The 18,492-nt window shown below is 40.6% G+C and overlaps 1 protein-coding gene across 1 annotated transcript in view; it reads right to left on the bottom strand.

The window, feature by feature from the left end:
• Nucleotides 1-18,135, bottom strand: part of ANO9 (anoctamin 9) — a 41,357-nt gene extending 23,222 nt beyond the window's left edge. The window contains exons 1-11 of the mRNA XM_066619643.1: nucleotides 18,097-18,135; nucleotides 17,744-17,800; nucleotides 11,552-11,668; nucleotides 10,761-10,912; nucleotides 9,821-9,870; nucleotides 8,854-8,912; nucleotides 6,320-6,402; nucleotides 2,616-2,750; nucleotides 1,774-1,870; nucleotides 1,322-1,382; nucleotides 200-282 (exon numbers count right to left, since the gene is read on the bottom strand). Coding sequence (XP_066475740.1) covers nucleotides 200-282; nucleotides 1,322-1,382; nucleotides 1,774-1,870; nucleotides 2,616-2,750; nucleotides 6,320-6,402; nucleotides 8,854-8,912; nucleotides 9,821-9,870; nucleotides 10,761-10,912; nucleotides 11,552-11,668; nucleotides 17,744-17,800; nucleotides 18,097-18,135 — 933 coding nt within the window. The remainder of the gene's footprint in view (nucleotides 1-199; nucleotides 283-1,321; nucleotides 1,383-1,773; nucleotides 1,871-2,615; nucleotides 2,751-6,319; nucleotides 6,403-8,853; nucleotides 8,913-9,820; nucleotides 9,871-10,760; nucleotides 10,913-11,551; nucleotides 11,669-17,743; nucleotides 17,801-18,096) is intronic.
• Nucleotides 18,136-18,492: the final 357 nt, after the last annotated feature.

Here is an 18,492-nt window from a genome sequence, read left to right as displayed (position 1 = left end):
TTTACTGATGTGCAAGGTTGAGCCAAAGGTTCATTAGCAAATGCCTTCCTATTCAGACCAAGAATAGGAGTGACACAGTGTGCGTGCGTGCGTGCGTGCGTGCGTGCGTGCGTGCGTGCGTGCGTGCGTGCGTGCAGACAGACAGACAGACAGACAGACAGACAGACAGACAGAAAGGGGAAGTAGAACATAATCTTACCTCTTCCTCATCCCACCAATATAGTTTCCAAACACTGACCACATCGGCTCTCTGTCTCTTCCACAACTCCAAGAATACAGTGGCTGTAAATTAAAAACATAATATATAGAGCTGAGAATGTAGAGAGGACCAGAGTCATCCTCTTCAATTCCTTGAGGGATCCTCCACCCAGGCATTTTGCACAGTCTGCACACAACACACAGAATGAATCTGTGCACTAACAAGATGCATCACATGGATCTGAGAGCCTGAAATGACATCAGTTGTTGGTCATTCTGAAAAGAAGGTGATCCAAACACATAAAGCCCCCATAAAGAACAGGGCAATCATGAGAGTCACAATGAACTAATCCTAGAAGAACCTATATGGATCCGTGAGATACTGTATTCTAAAACTATATTGTCCAACTTTCTATAGAGATGTTTTTCCACATGAAAATTCTCAGGCAAAAAAATACAATTCAACCAGCTCTGTAGTGAATTTTGTACACAGTTCATTGTAGCCAAAACAGTTTTCTAACACACCTCAATATGATCCAAGGCAGGATCTGGCAGTAATCATCACTTTTAAAACATTATGGTATTGTATTCAATGGTTTAATGAAACATGCATACATTTGTGAGCCAAAGCTAAATACTCCTCAGTCTAGACTGAACTATGATAAGGGTCTGAACTCTTATCATAGAATAAAAATTTTTTTAAAAGAGTCTGAAGTGATAGCATCCATTTATCGTAAGTCCTTAAGCAGCCTTCAAGGAGAGTGACCAAAACTGACTGAAAATACACAACATAATTATAGAGCATAAAAATCAGTATCGGTTATGTAGCCAACTTCCAACCTAGAATCTCTCCCTCCTGCTCCCATGCTCACACAAACCAGTTTCAAATGCTATAAAATGTAAATCATCCTCTGGTACAGAGATAGAGATCTATATTTTAATAAAAATAAAAAATTTCAAGTTTTCCCATTCAGTAGTTCAGATTCCGCAATTTCAATGAAAGATGCATGAAGTTTCTTTTGGGGACATGCCCTGGAAAAAAGTCAGGGGTGAATATGTGAAAAGAAGAGTGTTCCTCACCAATCTTAGAACAAACTGTAGATCAATCCATGCTAAAGCTTACCCCAGAGAGCCATGAATATTGCAAAGAGTACTGTCATTTCATTGTCAAGCAAATGAGTGACCTAAATTGCAAAGGAGAAAAAAAATGTTCAATTTCAAAAGACAGTCATTGTTGAAAGAGGAATTCAAAGGACAGAAAAAGCAGATGTAAGTGCAATATAGGGCAGTATATTAAATAACTTTCTATAGAAAATATAGGCCATGATGAGAGGTGTATAAAAAGGACACAAATAGATTGTTGCCTTTCAAAACCAAGCACAGAGAATTTCAGTGCTAGCAGAGGGAAAATGCATCTGACGTATTGGCACAGGTTAACAGAGAGCCTTTTTAATCTCCAGCAAGTGACTATAAGCAGCAGTGAATATTTTTTTCCCCTAGGGAGATGGCAGTGATGGAGTTATAAAGGCATTCCAAAGTACAAATAATATAGCATTTTATGTAAGGTATTCTTACCTTTGAATATATGCAAGTGTCTGAGAGTGCCCAAAATGGACACTTCTGGTCACAAAGTGGACACATGATGGTAGTGTTGGCTGCACAGATCTCTTTGCTAAACCAGGAAGGGCAGTAAAGAGCAAAGTGGTTATTTTATTTAAAACATTTAAATCTAATATATCCCACTGAAGGGACCACCAGGTGCAATAATTTGCTAGCCCATCACCAGATCCACTCAACAACAGGACAAAGGCAAAGCCATCCCCCAAACAAATGGAATCTCAATCTTGCCCCTGTACTCACAATCAGAGGCAGACACAATCTGTAGTATGAACATATATTGTCCATTTTGTTGATCTGCAAATTTATCTCTCAACCCTCCCATGCAGATGGGCAATAACAATGACAAAAGATGCCACATTCTTGGATGTGTACCAAGTCCACATTATGGCAGAAGTTGTCATAACAACAAGAAACAACATGTCTTTGTCCAATTTGACCAAGCTGAAACAGGAACTGCAACCACATTGATTGATTGACTTATTAGTTGGTTTTTCTACCATAACTTGCTTTGTCTACCATAATGAAACACAAGTTAGCATACACTCTTGAAAACTGCTTGCATACAAAACCTGAACCGTTAGAGATGCAGAAACAAAGCATGTTGGATAAGCCACAATGTAGTCAAACGCAAAATAGGCAAAACCACACATTTTCTTTCATTCTATAGATGCCTATGTTCCCCGGAATTATACATTCCTTTGCAAAAATATGTAAATGCTCGAGCATGCCTTTACACAAGGGTGCCTTGCATAAAACAAACCATGAACAAAGTCTATTTTCTTTTCAGGTGTACTTACCTAACCTGACCAGAACTGTAGTTTACTAACCCATAGAGTAGAAGGGCAATGCCTGGCAGAGCAGCAGGGAACAGGATGCAAGTATACCAGCCTAACCAAGCAAAATAGAGGGCAACTTTCTCCCCAAAATACATCCTGAAAGGCAAGCACAAAGAATATGTTATCTTAATATAAACCCTCCAGCTTGGGACTTGGAGAAAACATCCACTGGATAAGACAATTGCACAGGTGCCTGCTGCTCAGTTGTCTTCCAAAGCCAGTAACTTGTTGGTTATTTTTAGAAACAATATACTACAGATGGTGCTTTGGTATCTGTGGGGGATCTGTTCCTGGGAAACCCCCCCCCCCGATACCAAAATCTGCAGGTAATTAAATCCGTAGATCTCCCCACCTGCTGTTCTCTAAACGCAACCAGAGCTGTGCCCCAGTCACATTCATAGGCCCTTCTGAGGGTTGGGGAGGCCGTGTGTGGCTCCCTGACTCTAAGGAGGTCTTCTGAGGCCTTGAGAAGATCAAAAATATTGGCAGTTCTGGTTTTCAGCTGAAAACCAGAAGTACCTATTTTCAGCATGGTCTCCCTAGCCCTCAGAAAGGCTTCCAAACGCGACGGAGCACAGCTCCAGTCATATTCAGAGGACAGCACGTGGTGAGATCCACAGGTTCAGGACCCCTGGCGAGGTAAAACCATGGATCCTGAATCCATGAATAAAGAAGCCCCCCCCCCCCCGTAATCATTCTGGTTTGATCCAGAATGACAACTCCTAATAATGGGAGGGCTAAAGAATATTAAACATTGACAAGGTTTTCATGGCACTGATTAGAACTGCAGAACAGCATGGTGAAGCAGTGGAGAATTAATCCATACCCAATTGTAACACATTTTGGAGATTTGTCAGGTGGCAAGACATTATAAATGTTCAGCAGCTACTTGCTAATGTTCTTCCACATTTAATTAAAAAGCACATAAGTTTGCAGAATTCAGTGTGCTGTAAAGAGTTTCTCAGTCAATAGCTATTGAAAGAAATATGATTTCTCTAACTATATAGTTTTCACGCAAGAAATTTACAATTGACTGGAAAAATTCAATCCTGAGAAATCCCGGCATTGGCTGACAGGATTATGATGTCATTGTTCAGTTCTTGCAGGAATCAGACACTGTTGAAATGCATCTGGCATGAGTTTTCACACTCTCCCCCCTATTTTTTGATAGCCCTGCTTTCATCTGCCAGGCCTCAGAATCTTGTCAGGCTTTTGCTGGATCAGGCCAAGGGCCCATCTGCTTCCTGTATCTCACAGTGGTCCACCAAATTCCTCAGGGAAGACTCAAGGCAACAAAATACCTGTTCTAAGTCCCTACTATTTGAGAAGGAATATTCGATCAAAGTAACATTCCAACATGGATGGATGGATTTTCCTTTTTCTTCCTGACAGGCACTCTATACCTTTAACAAGTTCCACTTCTGGTGGTGCCCTGACATCACAGAATACCTAAGTATTGATCTGAAACTGAATAATGTTTAGAAAAGGGGCAGACATCTAGAGCAAAGGTGGCAGATAAAGTTGATCAGATCTGGCACAACTTGGACACCACATTAGCAGTACCTAGTGTGATATCCCTGGGGCATCTGTCTATCCTATCTTTTGGGATTCTTTCCAGCTTGTAGAACCTGAGGATGTGGCAGGATTCTCTGGAGCGTGAGGCCATCTTTTTGCCCGCTCAACCCTTGCCCGGCGTGGCTAATTAGATCTGCCCGAAGGGGGCTGCCCAATTGGACAGGGAGGGTGGTGAATTCTTCTCTGAGGGAGGGGTTACTGCCACCAACCTTGAAGCAGGCGGTGGTTCACCTTCTCCTGAAGAAACCCTCCCTCGATCCTACTAACTTGAACAACTTCCGGCCAGTCTCAAATATTCCATTTCTGGGCAAGGTGATTGAGCAGGTGGTGGCATCAAAGCTCCAGAGGGTCCTGGATGAAGCTGATTATCTGAATCCTTTTCAGTCTGGCTTCAGGCCGGGGTTTGGGACAGAGACTGGATCGCCTTGGTAGATGACCTGCGCCAGGGAATGGACATGGGGAGTGCATCCCTATAAGTCCTACTGGATCTCTCAGTGGCCTTCGACACCATCGACCATGGTGTCTTTCTGGGTCGGTTGGCTGAGTTGGGGCTTGGAGGTACTGTCTTGCAGTGGTTCCGCTTCTTCCTGGCTGACAGATCCCAAAAGGTGGTGCTGGGGGATGCTTGTTCGGCATCCTGGCCTCTTAGGTGTGGAGTGTTGCAAGGTTCCATTCTGTCCCCCATGCTGTTCAACATCTACATGAAGCCGCTGGGAGAGCTTTGGGGTAGGGTGCCATCAATATGCTGATGACACCCAGCTCTTTCCCACCTTTCCTCCTGATTCCAAGGAGGCAAAGTCCCGGACCACTGTCTGGGGGCTGTTGGGAGCTGGCTGTGGGCGAACAAGCTGAAAATAAATCCTGATAAGAGAGAGGTTCTCCTGGTCCAGAAGTCCAAGACTTAGGTATTGGACTATCGTCCTGATCTGAATGGGGTTGTACTCCCTCTGAAGGAGCAGGTTCGCAGCTTGGGGGTGATCCTGGATCCACAGCTGCTCCTCGATTCCCAGGTAGCAATGGTGGCCAGGGGAGCCTTTGCTCAGCTTTGGCTGATTCGCCAGCTGCAACCATACCTGGGTCGCTCAGACTTGGCCACGGTGACCCATGCCCTAGTGACATCCAGATTAGATTACTGCAATGCACTCTACATGGGGCTGCCTCTGAAGACGGTCCGGAAACTACAATTAGTGCAGAACGCGGCTGCCCGTGTGGTTGCTGGGGCTTGTTGGTTCAACTCAGTTGGGCCACTGCTTTGGCAGCTACACTTGCTGCCTGTTCATTTCCGGTCTGAATTCAAAGGGCTAGTTTTGACTTTTAAAGCCCTATGCGGCTCGGCTCCAAGGTATTTGAGGGATCGCCTCCTTCCATAAAATCCAACCCGTCCTCTCAGGTCATCAGAGGGGGCCTTTCTAACTGTGCCACCACTAGCGGAGGTGAGGGGAATGGTGGCAAAAAAGAGGGCCTTCTCGGTGGTGGCTCTCCATCTGTGGAACTCCAGCCCTCTGAAATTGAGAACAGCTCCCTCTTTAGAGTCCTTTCGGCAGGGGCTTAAGACCTTTCTATGCTGACATGGGGGGGGGGACATGGCACTTTTTGAATGTATTTTAATTTGGGATCCAGGTTTTTATTGCGTTTGATTGTTTTTAATGTCTTTTTATATTATATTATATAAATGTTTTAATAATAATATGTATTATAATATATATAATATATAATAATAATATAATATATAATAATAATATATATTATGTTTTAAATTTTGAGCCGCCTTGAGTGTCCTTCATTGGATAGAAAGGCGAGATATAAATTTCTAAAATAAATAAAATAAAAAAGGCAACTGGAACAGTAAAGAGCATTCATATGCTTTTCTTTCTCTTTCAGTATAGACATAGAAAGGGGTTTCTTTGTTCTGTTCTACATATCTGTCAGTTTAGGCTGCACTTTCTCCATTATGTCAATTATTGCAGAGGCCTGAATGGAAGTCCTCTATAGAAGTTGATCTTGAATAAACTATTAGGTTTGTTTTAAAACAGGGCTCTCCAACGGGCTCACTATTATTGGCAGCCTACAAATATTTGCATCCTCTTTACCTTATTTCTTCAATTGGTTGCTTATAGAAGATGTCTCTCCATCGGGCCCAATTTAGCTTCAGAAATCTTCCTAGATTTTCTCTCTGGTTAGAGCAATATACTCGTAGTTACAAATGTTAAAACTCCTGACATGATATACATTCTACCAGCCATTTCTCCAGACCAGAGCAAGACGCACATAAAAGATATTGAGCATAGATGCTAACCATCCACTAAGTAATGCTTATCTTCTTTATTTGAACACCAGCAAATATATTTTCAAGGACATTTAAGTGCAGTCTCTCTCCCCTTGTGCATCCCTCCATTTACTCAGTGTTTTTATCTCAGTTCACTACTGACAGGGAAATTTATTGTGTAAAGTAAATTATGCCACAGGCTGTAAGATTTGACTTCTGGCATGAGATCTAGTAGTGCATCTAGGGAGCTCACCTAGATGGTCAGAAATCTGGCAAAGACTGAAGATTTTAAATTTTGGGGTAGCAGGAATCAGATGCACCATGAGTGAGGTTGATTTCTGAAACATGGAACAAAATTATTCCTCTCTTTTCCCAGTTTCCATATTGCAATTACTTGTTCTAGACTAATATTACTTTTCTCCTTTCCTTCTGTCACTAGACTATTTTATCATTAGGGCAGATGGCCATAGCATGGCTGGCACCTTCTCAAATAAGTAGTTACACTGATCCCAAATAAAACTGGTCTAAATTGTTTATTGCCTGACCAAACAGAGAAAAGTCAATCTCTATACTATTTCTTCTGATCACAGAGAACTTACAGACTGTGGCTTTCCAAGCTTCAGCACTTTGATTTGTATCTTGCAATAAAAGTGTCCCACACCATGTATGCACCAGGGCTGCAATCCCATAAACACTGACTTGGAAACATATCCCAGTTGAACTCAATGGACCTTAATATGCACAGATCAGGCTGCAAGTCTCATTTCTTGTAGAAGGATGAAAAGCATCAAATTGAAAGCAACTAATGTTTAGCAACAGGAATGCACAGCTTTACATCACCTCAGCCTTGGCTTTTTGTGAATATTCAGGTGCCTAACCTACCCATTTTAAAAGGAAATGTGAGGTAATAGTGGTTACAATTAAGGTAGATCTCATGATGAAATGCAGGCTAGCCTACTTCTCTCTTGAAAGTATTTGAACCAGTGGTTCCCAAACATATTTTTCAAACTTACAGAGGTTTGGGAAGCCCTGCAGAGGGATCCCCAGACTCCCTGGACCTCCCAGAACTACAAGTGCTGGCTAGAGGTAAGTGAAACCCCCCCCCCAGTAGCAGTACAATCCTAGGGATCGCATTTCTGCAATCTCCCATAAGAACATAAGAACGGCCCCGTTGGATCAGGCCATAGGCCCATCTAGTCCAGCTTCCTGTATCTCACAGTGGCCCACCAAATGCCTCAGGAAGCACACAAGACAACAAGAGACCTGCATCCTGGTGCCCTCCCTTGCATCTGGCATTCTGACATAGCCCATTTCTAAAATCAGGAGGTTGCACATACCTATGGCTTGTAACCCCTAATGGATTTTTCCTCCAGAAACTTGTCCAATCCCCTTTTAAAGGCATCCAGGCCAGATGCCATCACCACATGCTGTGGCAAGGAGTTCCACAGACCAACTACATGCTGAGTAAAGAAATATTTTCTTTTGTCTGTCCTAACTCTCCCAACACTCAATTTTGGTGGATGTCCCCTGGTTCTGGTGTTGTGTGAGAGTAAAAGAGCATCTCTCTATCCACTCTGTCCATCCCCTGCATAATTTTGTATGTCTCAATTATGTCCCCCCTCAGGTGCCTCTTTTCTAGGCTGAAGAGGTAGCCAAACGCTGTAGCCTTTCCTTGTAAGGAAGGTGCCCAAGCCCAGTAATCATTTTAGTCGCTCTCTTTTGCACCTTTTCCATTTCCACTATGTCCTTTTTGAGATGTGGTGACCAGAACTGGACACAATACTCCAGGTATGGCCTTACCATAGATTTGTACAACGGCATTATAATATTAGCTGTTTTGTTCTCAATACCTTTTCTAATGATCCCAAGCATAGAATTGGCCTTCTTTACTGCCGCTGCACATTGGGTTGACCTTTTCGTCGAACTGTCCACCATCACCGCAAGATCCCTCTCCTGATCTGTCACAGACAGCTCAGAACCCATTAGCCTATATGTGAAGTTTTGATCCCGTCCCAGCAAACACTTACATGGTTCCCTCCTCATAAGGAGAACTTTGGGAACCACTGGTTTAAAAGTACACTGAGAGTGACAAACATACAACTACATTCAGAGCAGCCACTGGGCCAGTGCTTTTCAACTGGTGATACTTCACAATATGTCAGCTGGCAAGAACACCACTGGTGACAAACCACTGCTCTGGACTATGCCATACTGAACACTCTTCTTCAGGGTGGATGTTCAAAGTAATGTCAACCCTCTCATACTACAATTTGAAAATTAGTTGGTCAAAAGCAGATTCCATAAGCATAGGACCCACACAACTATCAATAATCTGGCATGCACGTTAGATTGCCTCACCTCATGTAGAGGAAAAGCTGTTTCAAAGACATTCTGCTTTATCAGGTCTTGAAGCTTCTCTAACAGCAGAGCAGAAACAAGAAGTTAAAGACAAAAGGCACAGTTCTTCCAACATGCTTCTGAACCTATAAACCAAGACTCAGTTGAAACTGGAATTTGGAAAGAATTAAAGTCTTTGTTAAGTTAAGCTAACATGAAGAAGCAAACAGAAATTCCCTTAACAGCATTAGTCTTGATTGGACAAAGTATCACCACACCTAACCTCTTGATACAAGGCTAGTAAATTCACACTGTTAACCCAACCACTCAATCATAGATATTTATACAATCCAAATCTAAGTGTGCCAATCAAGACGAATGCGAGAAAACCAAATATTTGTGGATGGCTAAAGCAAGTGAGTCAAGCTACATCCTACAAACAGAGGAAGATTATCCTTCATCTGACCCACATCATGTCTCACTGACTATGCAGTCTTCATGCACAGTTAGTTTATCTTCACCAATACAGTGGGCCACACTGTCATTTAATATTCCAGATTAAGGGGCTGAATTTACAAAACTTCAAGGATCAGTTTCAGACACGTGCATTGGTAAAAGCAGCACAAAGTACCCACTTCCAATATATTTCCCTAACTATACTGGAAGTTGCTGCATCTAGTACATCTCAAGGTAGCATTTGCCATCACTGATATATCAAGTTGTAGTTACTTTATGACTGATCATGATTTGCATGTTTTTTCTTCACAGCAAGTAACCCACACCCCAACATGCAAAAACACTAATGCGAATTTCCATCAGAATCTGCATGCAAGGTTGTATAGTATATTACAATTGTGATCACAACTCCTGTACTTGTAGTCCACAATTTGTAGAATGCAGAAATTGTAGGGTACTGCAAATGAGAAGGCAAAGATACGTTGACAGCATTAAGTTATAAAACAACAAGCAGAGACAAATCTTGCTTTACCTTTGGTATGAATCCTGATGTTCTGCAGGATAAAGCTGACAATACGTATCCTAAAACACAAAAGAAACAAGTAGCAGTAATGACACAGTGAAACATAGCTTTCCGACTCAAGGTTGCCACCTCTGCGGTGGACCTGAAATGACAGTCACAGCTTTCCTCATCCATGCCAGAAAAAGATTTCTACCTGGAATGCAGCAGTTAAAGGTATAAATCCTTTGACTTTTCAAAAGTGTCAGCCCTAACTTGTCCTGCCTGTATAGTGCAAGGAAGCAAATGACACCATGATGTAGAAACTAGCACAGATGAGTTGGTAATTCAGGATAACAGTGCAACACAGGGCAAGTATCAGCATCATGTATCAACAGCTCATGAAGGATCATAGCCATGAGAAGGGTTATAGGGACTTAGCCCCATTAGGGATAGATCAGACTTCTTCCCTATGTTTTCAGCTTCCTTTGAGAAATAAGGGAAAATGTACAGCAATATCCAACACAGCTTCCACCGATCCAGTCATCTTCTAGTACAAAGACACAAGGATTATAGATAAGCTCTTTGCACTAGTTTTTTAATTTTGCTTTTATTAAAGTTGAACAACTTAAAAATACCCTACACTAGTACTGAGGTCTTTGTTGTTTCACAGTACCTTACAAGGCTTTCCCCAGTGTACCCTTAGCCCCCCCCATGCACCCCAAACCAGAAGATTTCAGACAACGGGCACACAGAAGAATTTTGCTCCATGCCAGTGCAATCTTATCTCTCCCCCCCCCCCCCAATTTACATTGGTGTGGAGAAAATTGCCTCAGAGATGAGGTGAGCTGCTCCACCTGAATAACAAATCACCTGATAGCACTTGATACTTAGAGCAAGAATGGCCTAGCATAGTGGCTGAAGCTTATAGAGTAACAAGGACTTGAGGGAGGGGTTAATTTTTTTGTTTTACCTTGTGGTAGGAGACACACCACACTCCTCATCTTGTTGCTGTGAACATACATTATCTGACTGATTGTCAGGATCATTCAAAAGCCACTGGTATTTTCGGAAGATTCCACTTGGAGCATGGACTCCATAAAAAAGCTTTTTGTCTGTAATCATCTAAGAAATTGGATAGTATAGGAAGAAGAAAGTGAAGAGTCTAATCTTGCATGGAAAGGAAAAGAGACTGGATTGGCCTTTTTTTGCTTTCATGATGCAATACCTAGGATCTCAATGACAAAACTGCAGTTGGTTATTTTGATTTTATTATTTTTCTAATGTATTTTTGAATTGTGAGCCACCTCTGTGATGGGACTGAAAGGTGACATATAAATACAGTTGACCCAGTGATGTAGCTGACCGGTGTGCTGCATGCCACCCCGCGGTAATGGGTGGAGCATTGCCACCCCCCATGGAGTGCCACCCAGGGTCACAGCATCCTGGTGACCCCCCCCTTAGCTACGCAACTGGGTGGACCTCTGCTTTAAAATTGGTTCAGCATATGATGAAATCACTGTGTTATGAACTCCCCGTTATAAAATAAGGTTTGCTATACAATAAATTATGCACTGTGGGGCTTAACCCCCATGGGGCTTTCACATTGTTGCCAACATCCACAAACCCCCAAGTACTGCTATATAATAAAAAGAAAAACCCCAAAGAAAAACCAGACTAATGCATCCATCACGCTCTGTTGTTTGACTCTAAGAAAACCCAAGAAGCCAGTGTCAGCTCTGCTTGGGGAAACATTAGTATCACCTTGGTAATGAAGCCTTTCTTGTGCAGTTCTTCCAAAAACTTCCTTTTCTTGTCATCCTTCTCACTGAAGAGTTTGTGATCATCACAAACTAGTACAAAATCCCATTTGGTTGGGATCTGATCAAGGAAAACAAGCAATTGAATCAATTAGTGACATGTCACACAAGGGCCTCTCTTCCCACCTGAACCATCTCTTTCTCTCTCTCTCTCTCCATAAGTATACGCATATACATATACATATAGATAGATAGATAGATAGATAGATGTATCCTTATGTATACATATATACCTATACCTATACCTATACCTATACCTATACCTATACCTCTCTCTCTCTCTCTCTCTCTCTCTCTCTCTCTCTCTCTATATATATATATATATATATACACACACACACACACACACTAAGACAGAAAGAGAGAGAGACAGAGAGACTATATATAGACACATTCTACACACACACACACACACACACAGTGAACTCAAGTGGTTGAATGTGTATCAGAGTAGAAGTCAAACAGCCCTCCTCCAAAAATAAGGTAGTGGCTTCTACATAAGGGGGGTGCCAAAAGTCCAGGAGTACACAAATGCTTAAATTAAAAAGAAAGATTAAAACTCAAAAGCACAGCCTGATGTTGACTAAGCATGCTCAGTGGTCCCCAGAAGTCACATAAAGTTGAAGTGGTAGTTGGAAAAGAACTACCAGAACAAGGTATCAGAACAACTATCAGAACAAGGAGCGCAAGGAGAGAATTGAGTTATGACATTTTGTTGCAGGTCCCTCTTATTTCCTCAAACACAGAACTTGAGTGATAAAAGAACATGTACTGTGATAATGCTGACTGTAAAAGATGCGCTCACCAGTAGAGATTTTGTAAAACTCTTCGAAATTCTACTGAAGAGACTATGAACTTTCCAATGTGACAAAATGAATTAAGTAATCCCCACTTTTATCATGCCTCTAAAGTTTGGCTGAGCAAATCCAACACCTAAGCATCAAATTGCCTATATTAAAATGGATTGTTGACTCTTGGATTTTTTTTAATACATAAAGGCGTCTTGAATGCTCTAATAATACTCTTAATAAACCATGATTCGCTCATTTGAGAGTTTTTTCCTACTTAATGAACCCATAATTCTTTTTTTTAAATTATTCCCTTAATAAATCTTATTATTCTTGCAGTGCTTCCCATTTTCTATTCCATTTGCACATGGGCATGCCTAGAACGTTCTCCTTTTTTGCTTTTCTCTGCCTTGAAAAATTGCTTTTTGAATATAAGCAAACTAAACACTTCAGTTGCTCTGAGTCTATTGTACAGAAGCTCTATACAACGACCACTGCTGTCTGTATGGAATATTTTTTTGCAGCGTATTTTAAAAGTCCTCTTTTTCTGCCTCAGTTTTCTTTTGTACACACATCTTAATATTTCTCTGCTTTGTGCAGGCATTAATGCATGGGGTCTAAAGCTGAAATCAACTGAAAGGCTATTTTCCCCCTTCCCACTGCTTCTTTCAACATTCCTACTTTTTTCTGGTTATGAAAAGAACTCTGTTTATGGCTTTCCGGATTATTTATAGATGTCTGCTGCCTCTTTTTAATAGTACGCAAATGCCATGCTTCTTTGGGCATGGCCATAACACAATGGCAGAGCACATGCTTTTGTATGTGCAGGGTCCTAGTGGTGCAAGGTCAAAAGCAAACTCAGTAGGCAAGAATGGTGATCGTCTGCAAGCTTTATTTCGTTGCCAGCAACGGGCTTCTCAGGGACTCCTGTCCAAAGCAATGAGAGCCATGTGGGAACTCTCAGTGCCCCCAGAGAGAGCAATTTTCTAGTGTGAGCCTCTCACTTATATTTGATTCTGGCTCCTTTGTTTGAGAAGTCTTACACTTCTCATTGGCTGGTGTGTGACATCAGAGATGGGGGCTTTCTCAGGGTTGGCCACATATAACTTTACAAGCATTTGATTGGTTGGTTTCAAGTTACAAATTCCAAAAAAGGCAAAAACATACATTGAGACATATAGAATTTAAAGATTCCAACAACCACTAGGTGGCACTGTTTACTCATTTATTACAGAACTGGAATTTTTTGTATGTCTTTGTTCTTATCTCTTTCGCTATTCTTTACTGGTTTGACCTTGGTAGAGCCACCAGTGCTATCTCTTTAACATTCCTTTCTGTCTGGTCTCATCAAACACTGTGGGCTTTCTGCCAACCTCTGTTTAAACTAAGCCCTTTGACTTGTTTCTATTTCATGTATGATGCTCTATATGTGACCTGTTACTGTGATGTATAGTGGTATAAACATATATTTAATACAAGACAAACTAACCTCTTATTGTAAAAAGGATTTTAAGAGACTTTTCTCATTCATTTTAACTAAATCCAGCTCCTTCTGTCAGCTTTCAGCTCAAACAGAGGCTCTCATGTTTTGGCTTAATTAGGGGACTTTCTTAGGAATGTTCCTGCTTATCTTCTGTCTAGCTGGTGTTTGCAGGTGTCTGTATCTCAGAAAATGCTATTTTAATTGGCAACAGATAAACTGTCCTTGCCAAGGCCTTTCTATCTAATGTTGCTAGTTTTCCTCATTAAAATGTTTCTAACCTGTGTATAACCTTTAGTTTTCTAGCTTCTTGGTACCAAGAGAGATAACGTTTCCCAATTAATTGTTGCAAGTGCATCCTGCTTCCTGGCTACTCCCTATTTGTTATCCAAATCTCTTTGAGTTGTAACTCCCTAGTTCCAATTAAAAGTATCAGGCAGGACCTTGAGTCTACAGAGGAGATACAGAGTTAGGAATGCTTTTGCCCAAGATAAGAGTCTTATCTGTGAGGAGTAACTTTATACCACATTCCAGAGTCTCCTTGTTAGACTCTTTTAATTAACTTTTGCCAGACATCTGCCTCTCAAGGTTACATTTTCAGACTTGTGGCAATAAGCCTTTTAATAGCTTTTTCACCTTTCTGTGTATTTTATGCTTTGATCAAACTATTCTAACAGCTAAAATTCACTTTAAACTACCAAATATTGCTACTAACATTAATTTACACTTTTAAGCAATAACTATTAAAATATTGAAGAATGCATGCAAACATTGGCACTTTGTTTTCATTTGCCATACTAGCAATTGAGCTTGAGATGGAAATTCCAGTTTCATACTCCCTTTTTCCATGAAGCATTCACCTTATCCGATGCTTTGTCAGTTTGCCAAGAGACATTCCTTGAGACTAATTTAACAGCCAGCTTGCTGTTTGCAGTTTCAGCAAAAGCTGTCTGCCTGAAGCTTCAGAGTAAAATGGATTTAAGCTTGTTTGTGAAATGCTAAGCACATAGGCTTTTTAAACATTTGATTTGTTCTAAGCATACATTTTCCCTATTTCCTAAACATATAAACTAATAATTTGTTTTAAACTAATTTAGCTATAAACACCCATAGCATAGCATAGCATAAACATTTGCTTTCATGGCCTTGCCTCACTAGGTTCAATCTCCCAGATCTCAAGATAGGACAGAGAAATCTCTCTGAAGCCCTCAGGAGCTCCTGCTAATCAGGGTCAACAATAATTAGTTTTATGGATCAATGATCCAACTCAGTACCATGAGGTAGCATCCTATGTTCCTTCTTTGTTTCTCTGTATTATAAGACCTTTCTGCACTGTTACTCTGATTTGTCTGTCTGACGATATACTTCTAACACTCTCTTCAAATCTGTTTTAGAAACATTCATTTCTCGTACCCCACACATTTCTTTTTTCCACATACCTTCATATCAGTCTTTATCAAACCATTAGTAATGCCTGATAACAAAACATCTTAAATATTCCCTCCTTTTCTTACTGGGTTTAAGATTGCCATCTTTGGGGGAGGGTCTGTGAACTCCTTTTTATGTTGTTGTTTTTAATTTTTCTTTCCCTGAGTTTATGCTATAAATCTTTTTTTAAAAAACATTCCTTTTCTTCAACGCAGACTCTGCTATCAACAGGTTTATCCCCCCTCGCATAATTTCTATTTTTGCACTCACATTCATATTTTTCCTTCTCTAAGTTTCTACATTTTCTTTTCTAACTTTAAACAAATGTGAACACCTCATCTATGGTTTTTTTAATTGGCAGCATTTTATTTTCTTTGTTTTCCTCAGATATACTGTACAAGGTCTTTATGCTTTTTCAAATTCTGATCTCTCTCTCCTTTTTCCTCTACGATTTTTCAAACAAGGCTGTTAAAAAGATGGCTGACACACTAAATACCTCCTCTACAGTTTTTCTTAAATTAATTTTCACTGTTCCTACTGTCTCTTGTTTCACTTCATTATATTTGTTCCCCTCAGTAACTGTCCTTTCTCTCAGGAAGCCCACAACTATCCTGAATATTAATTCCAGTTTTTCAGACCAACTGTCACTTTCAACAGTAACCAACTGTCTTCCCAGTGGCCAGGTCAGCTTCTCCCTCCTTTTCTAACTAGCAGAGCATTTGGTTGTTTTCTAATACTTTCCATTTCTGTAGGAGGGTTTTGCTCCTGTTCAGCCCTCGTGGTGGTAGGTGTCGCTTTGTGTTTTGCTTTTTAGAAAGGATGTCTGGGGAGTTTCTGGAGTATGCAGAACCTCCTATCTTGTTTGTGGGCAACCTGGTTTCAATAGTCATTTCATTAGTCATTTGGGTTGGCAAATTAGTTCATCCTGAAGGGTTGGCAACCATATTGATGGATATGGGGCCACTAAATTTGACATTAGAAGGAGTATGTTGGAATCAAAGGAGACAGGATAAACAATGCAGACATTTTGTCTCCCCATAGTAGAAGGCTGAGTTCTGGGGCTGGATGAATACAGTATCTTTTTAGAAGTTGCTTTTAGATCTTGTAAGCCACCTTGAGCCAAGGAGAAGCAAGATATAAAAGTTTCAGGGAATTTTTGAAAGAAGTGAATAATTTATCTTGTGTCAGCTTCTCGACAATCCTTCTCTCAAATCCAGACTTTTCTCCCAAGCCACATTTTCCCACAGAAACTACAACCACAGAACCAGCTTTAAGAAATCATATTTTGCCAAAATTCTACCCCATATTGGGTCCATTTAAGAAAGAAATTTAAGAAATTTGGTCATTCAGAAAATGTTTAGCTATTATTCCAGCAGGGTTGTAGTGAAAGTTTTGCCTGACAATCTATGTACAGTACAATATTAACAAATTCCACACCTACTTGAAGCATCTTCCAGTCTCCTACAAGCCTCATTAGCTGCCAGGTTTGCTTACAACCTGCTCCAACCACTCCTTAAAGGAATAACAAAGGGTGCAATCCTAACCACACTTTCCTGTGTGTAAGCCCCATTGAACAAAATAGGACTTACTTCTGAGTAGACCTGGTTAGGATTGTGCCCAAAGTGTATGTTTATATGATTAATTAGTCCAGCTGTATAGGCAGGAAGTGAAGATGGATTAGCTAATCCCATACACTGTCCCTTCCCATATATGAATCCCAGTGTTTATCAAGGTCTTCAACATCTGCCTTTTTCTGAATATCATCATTATACAAGGTAACATATAGCAAGAAGTCAGAGTTAGCCTTTACTGCTGTTGCCCCAGGGTAACAAAATAATCTTCCAGAGGAGGCCTGTTAACTGTATTGGTGTTTAGGAAAAGCTATAATTACAGCCATTTTGAAAGTTGGTAGGCTATGTGGTTGAGTTAATTTGCTCAGTTCCCAGCATGTAGCGTCTACACTTTGTAAACTTTTTGAAAAGTTATTTTTTAGATGTTGTAGAGTGCCTTGAGCTTCCTAGAAAGGCAAGATATAGAAGAAAGCCTTTTGGAAATAGTACAGAAAAACTCAATCCAAATCAAATAACCTACATGACACATTAAATGATGCTGATTTCTGGTTGGACTCTGACACTTCTACTGGCGCTGAACCAAAAATATATAAATTGACTAAGGAATTTGCATAAAGCTACTCACAAGTTACTGCAGAAAAATAAGTAATTATGACATAAGCAAATGTGAGAGACTACTGTTGGCAATGAGGGTGGTAACCTATTTATGTACATTAGTTGGAAAATAAAACTTGCAACCTAGACATACATACCTATGGTGTTTGGGTGATAAGAACATAAGATCTGGATTTTGCTGTTGTAGAAAATGATAGCATTAACAATCTGAGAATTAAATAGTTTTAGCTCAAAATAGAAGGTATGCAACTTACTGGGAGCAGAGCCTCATGATCTTCTGAGGGGGACAAAGTCATCAATGCGATGTCCTCCTACAGGGACAGTGAGAAAGAGAGAGATTTCAAAACCAACAAAAAATTTTTTTCTTTTACAGCAGCCAAACAGAATTGCACATTCTCAATTTTTGTTGCAATGCAGTTCCTGTACAGCAGTGGTTCCCAAACCAGGGGTTGTGACCCGAGCAAGGGTCACATGGATGTTACTGAGGTTCACAGGAAAGTTTATTATTATTATTATTATCAACAACAACAACAACAACTTGTACCAACTCCAGAAGTCAGTCATGGTGAAAATGTTTGGGAGACACTGCTACCTGGTGTTGCCAAACCTTGTACTCGCTCTGCTCCTGTACCTTAAATTTCTGCATGGTCAGGCACCTATGTTAAATAGGTGGAGTTTTCTTTATCACTGTATCTCCACACTATATCAAGTCTCACCTGCTAAATTTGTGCATAACAAACTGCTATTAATGGTACAGGAGCAAAGTCAAAGCAGACATTGATAACCTTAGCATGAAACTGGTATCAAGCCAAGATAAGATCATAAGGAGAAGAGAGAGAATGACAGCTGAACTACAGTTTCAAAAACTGGAAGGCAATTTGAATGAGGGATCTGTGTATGTGTCTGTGTGTGTGGTCTTCCCACTTTTGTAATCTTTCAAATATCTGCAAAAAACAACTGTGCAATCAGAGGTGGCAATGGAAACAAAATAAATGTTTGGACA

The sequence above is a fragment of the Tiliqua scincoides genome, chromosome 1 (assembly GCF_035046505.1).
Source record: "Tiliqua scincoides isolate rTilSci1 chromosome 1, rTilSci1.hap2, whole genome shotgun sequence".
Lineage (NCBI taxonomy): Eukaryota > Metazoa > Chordata > Lepidosauria > Squamata > Scincidae > Tiliqua > Tiliqua scincoides.
The sequence above is the reverse complement of the archived record's forward strand: the minus strand, read 5'-3'. Positions and strand labels throughout refer to the sequence as shown.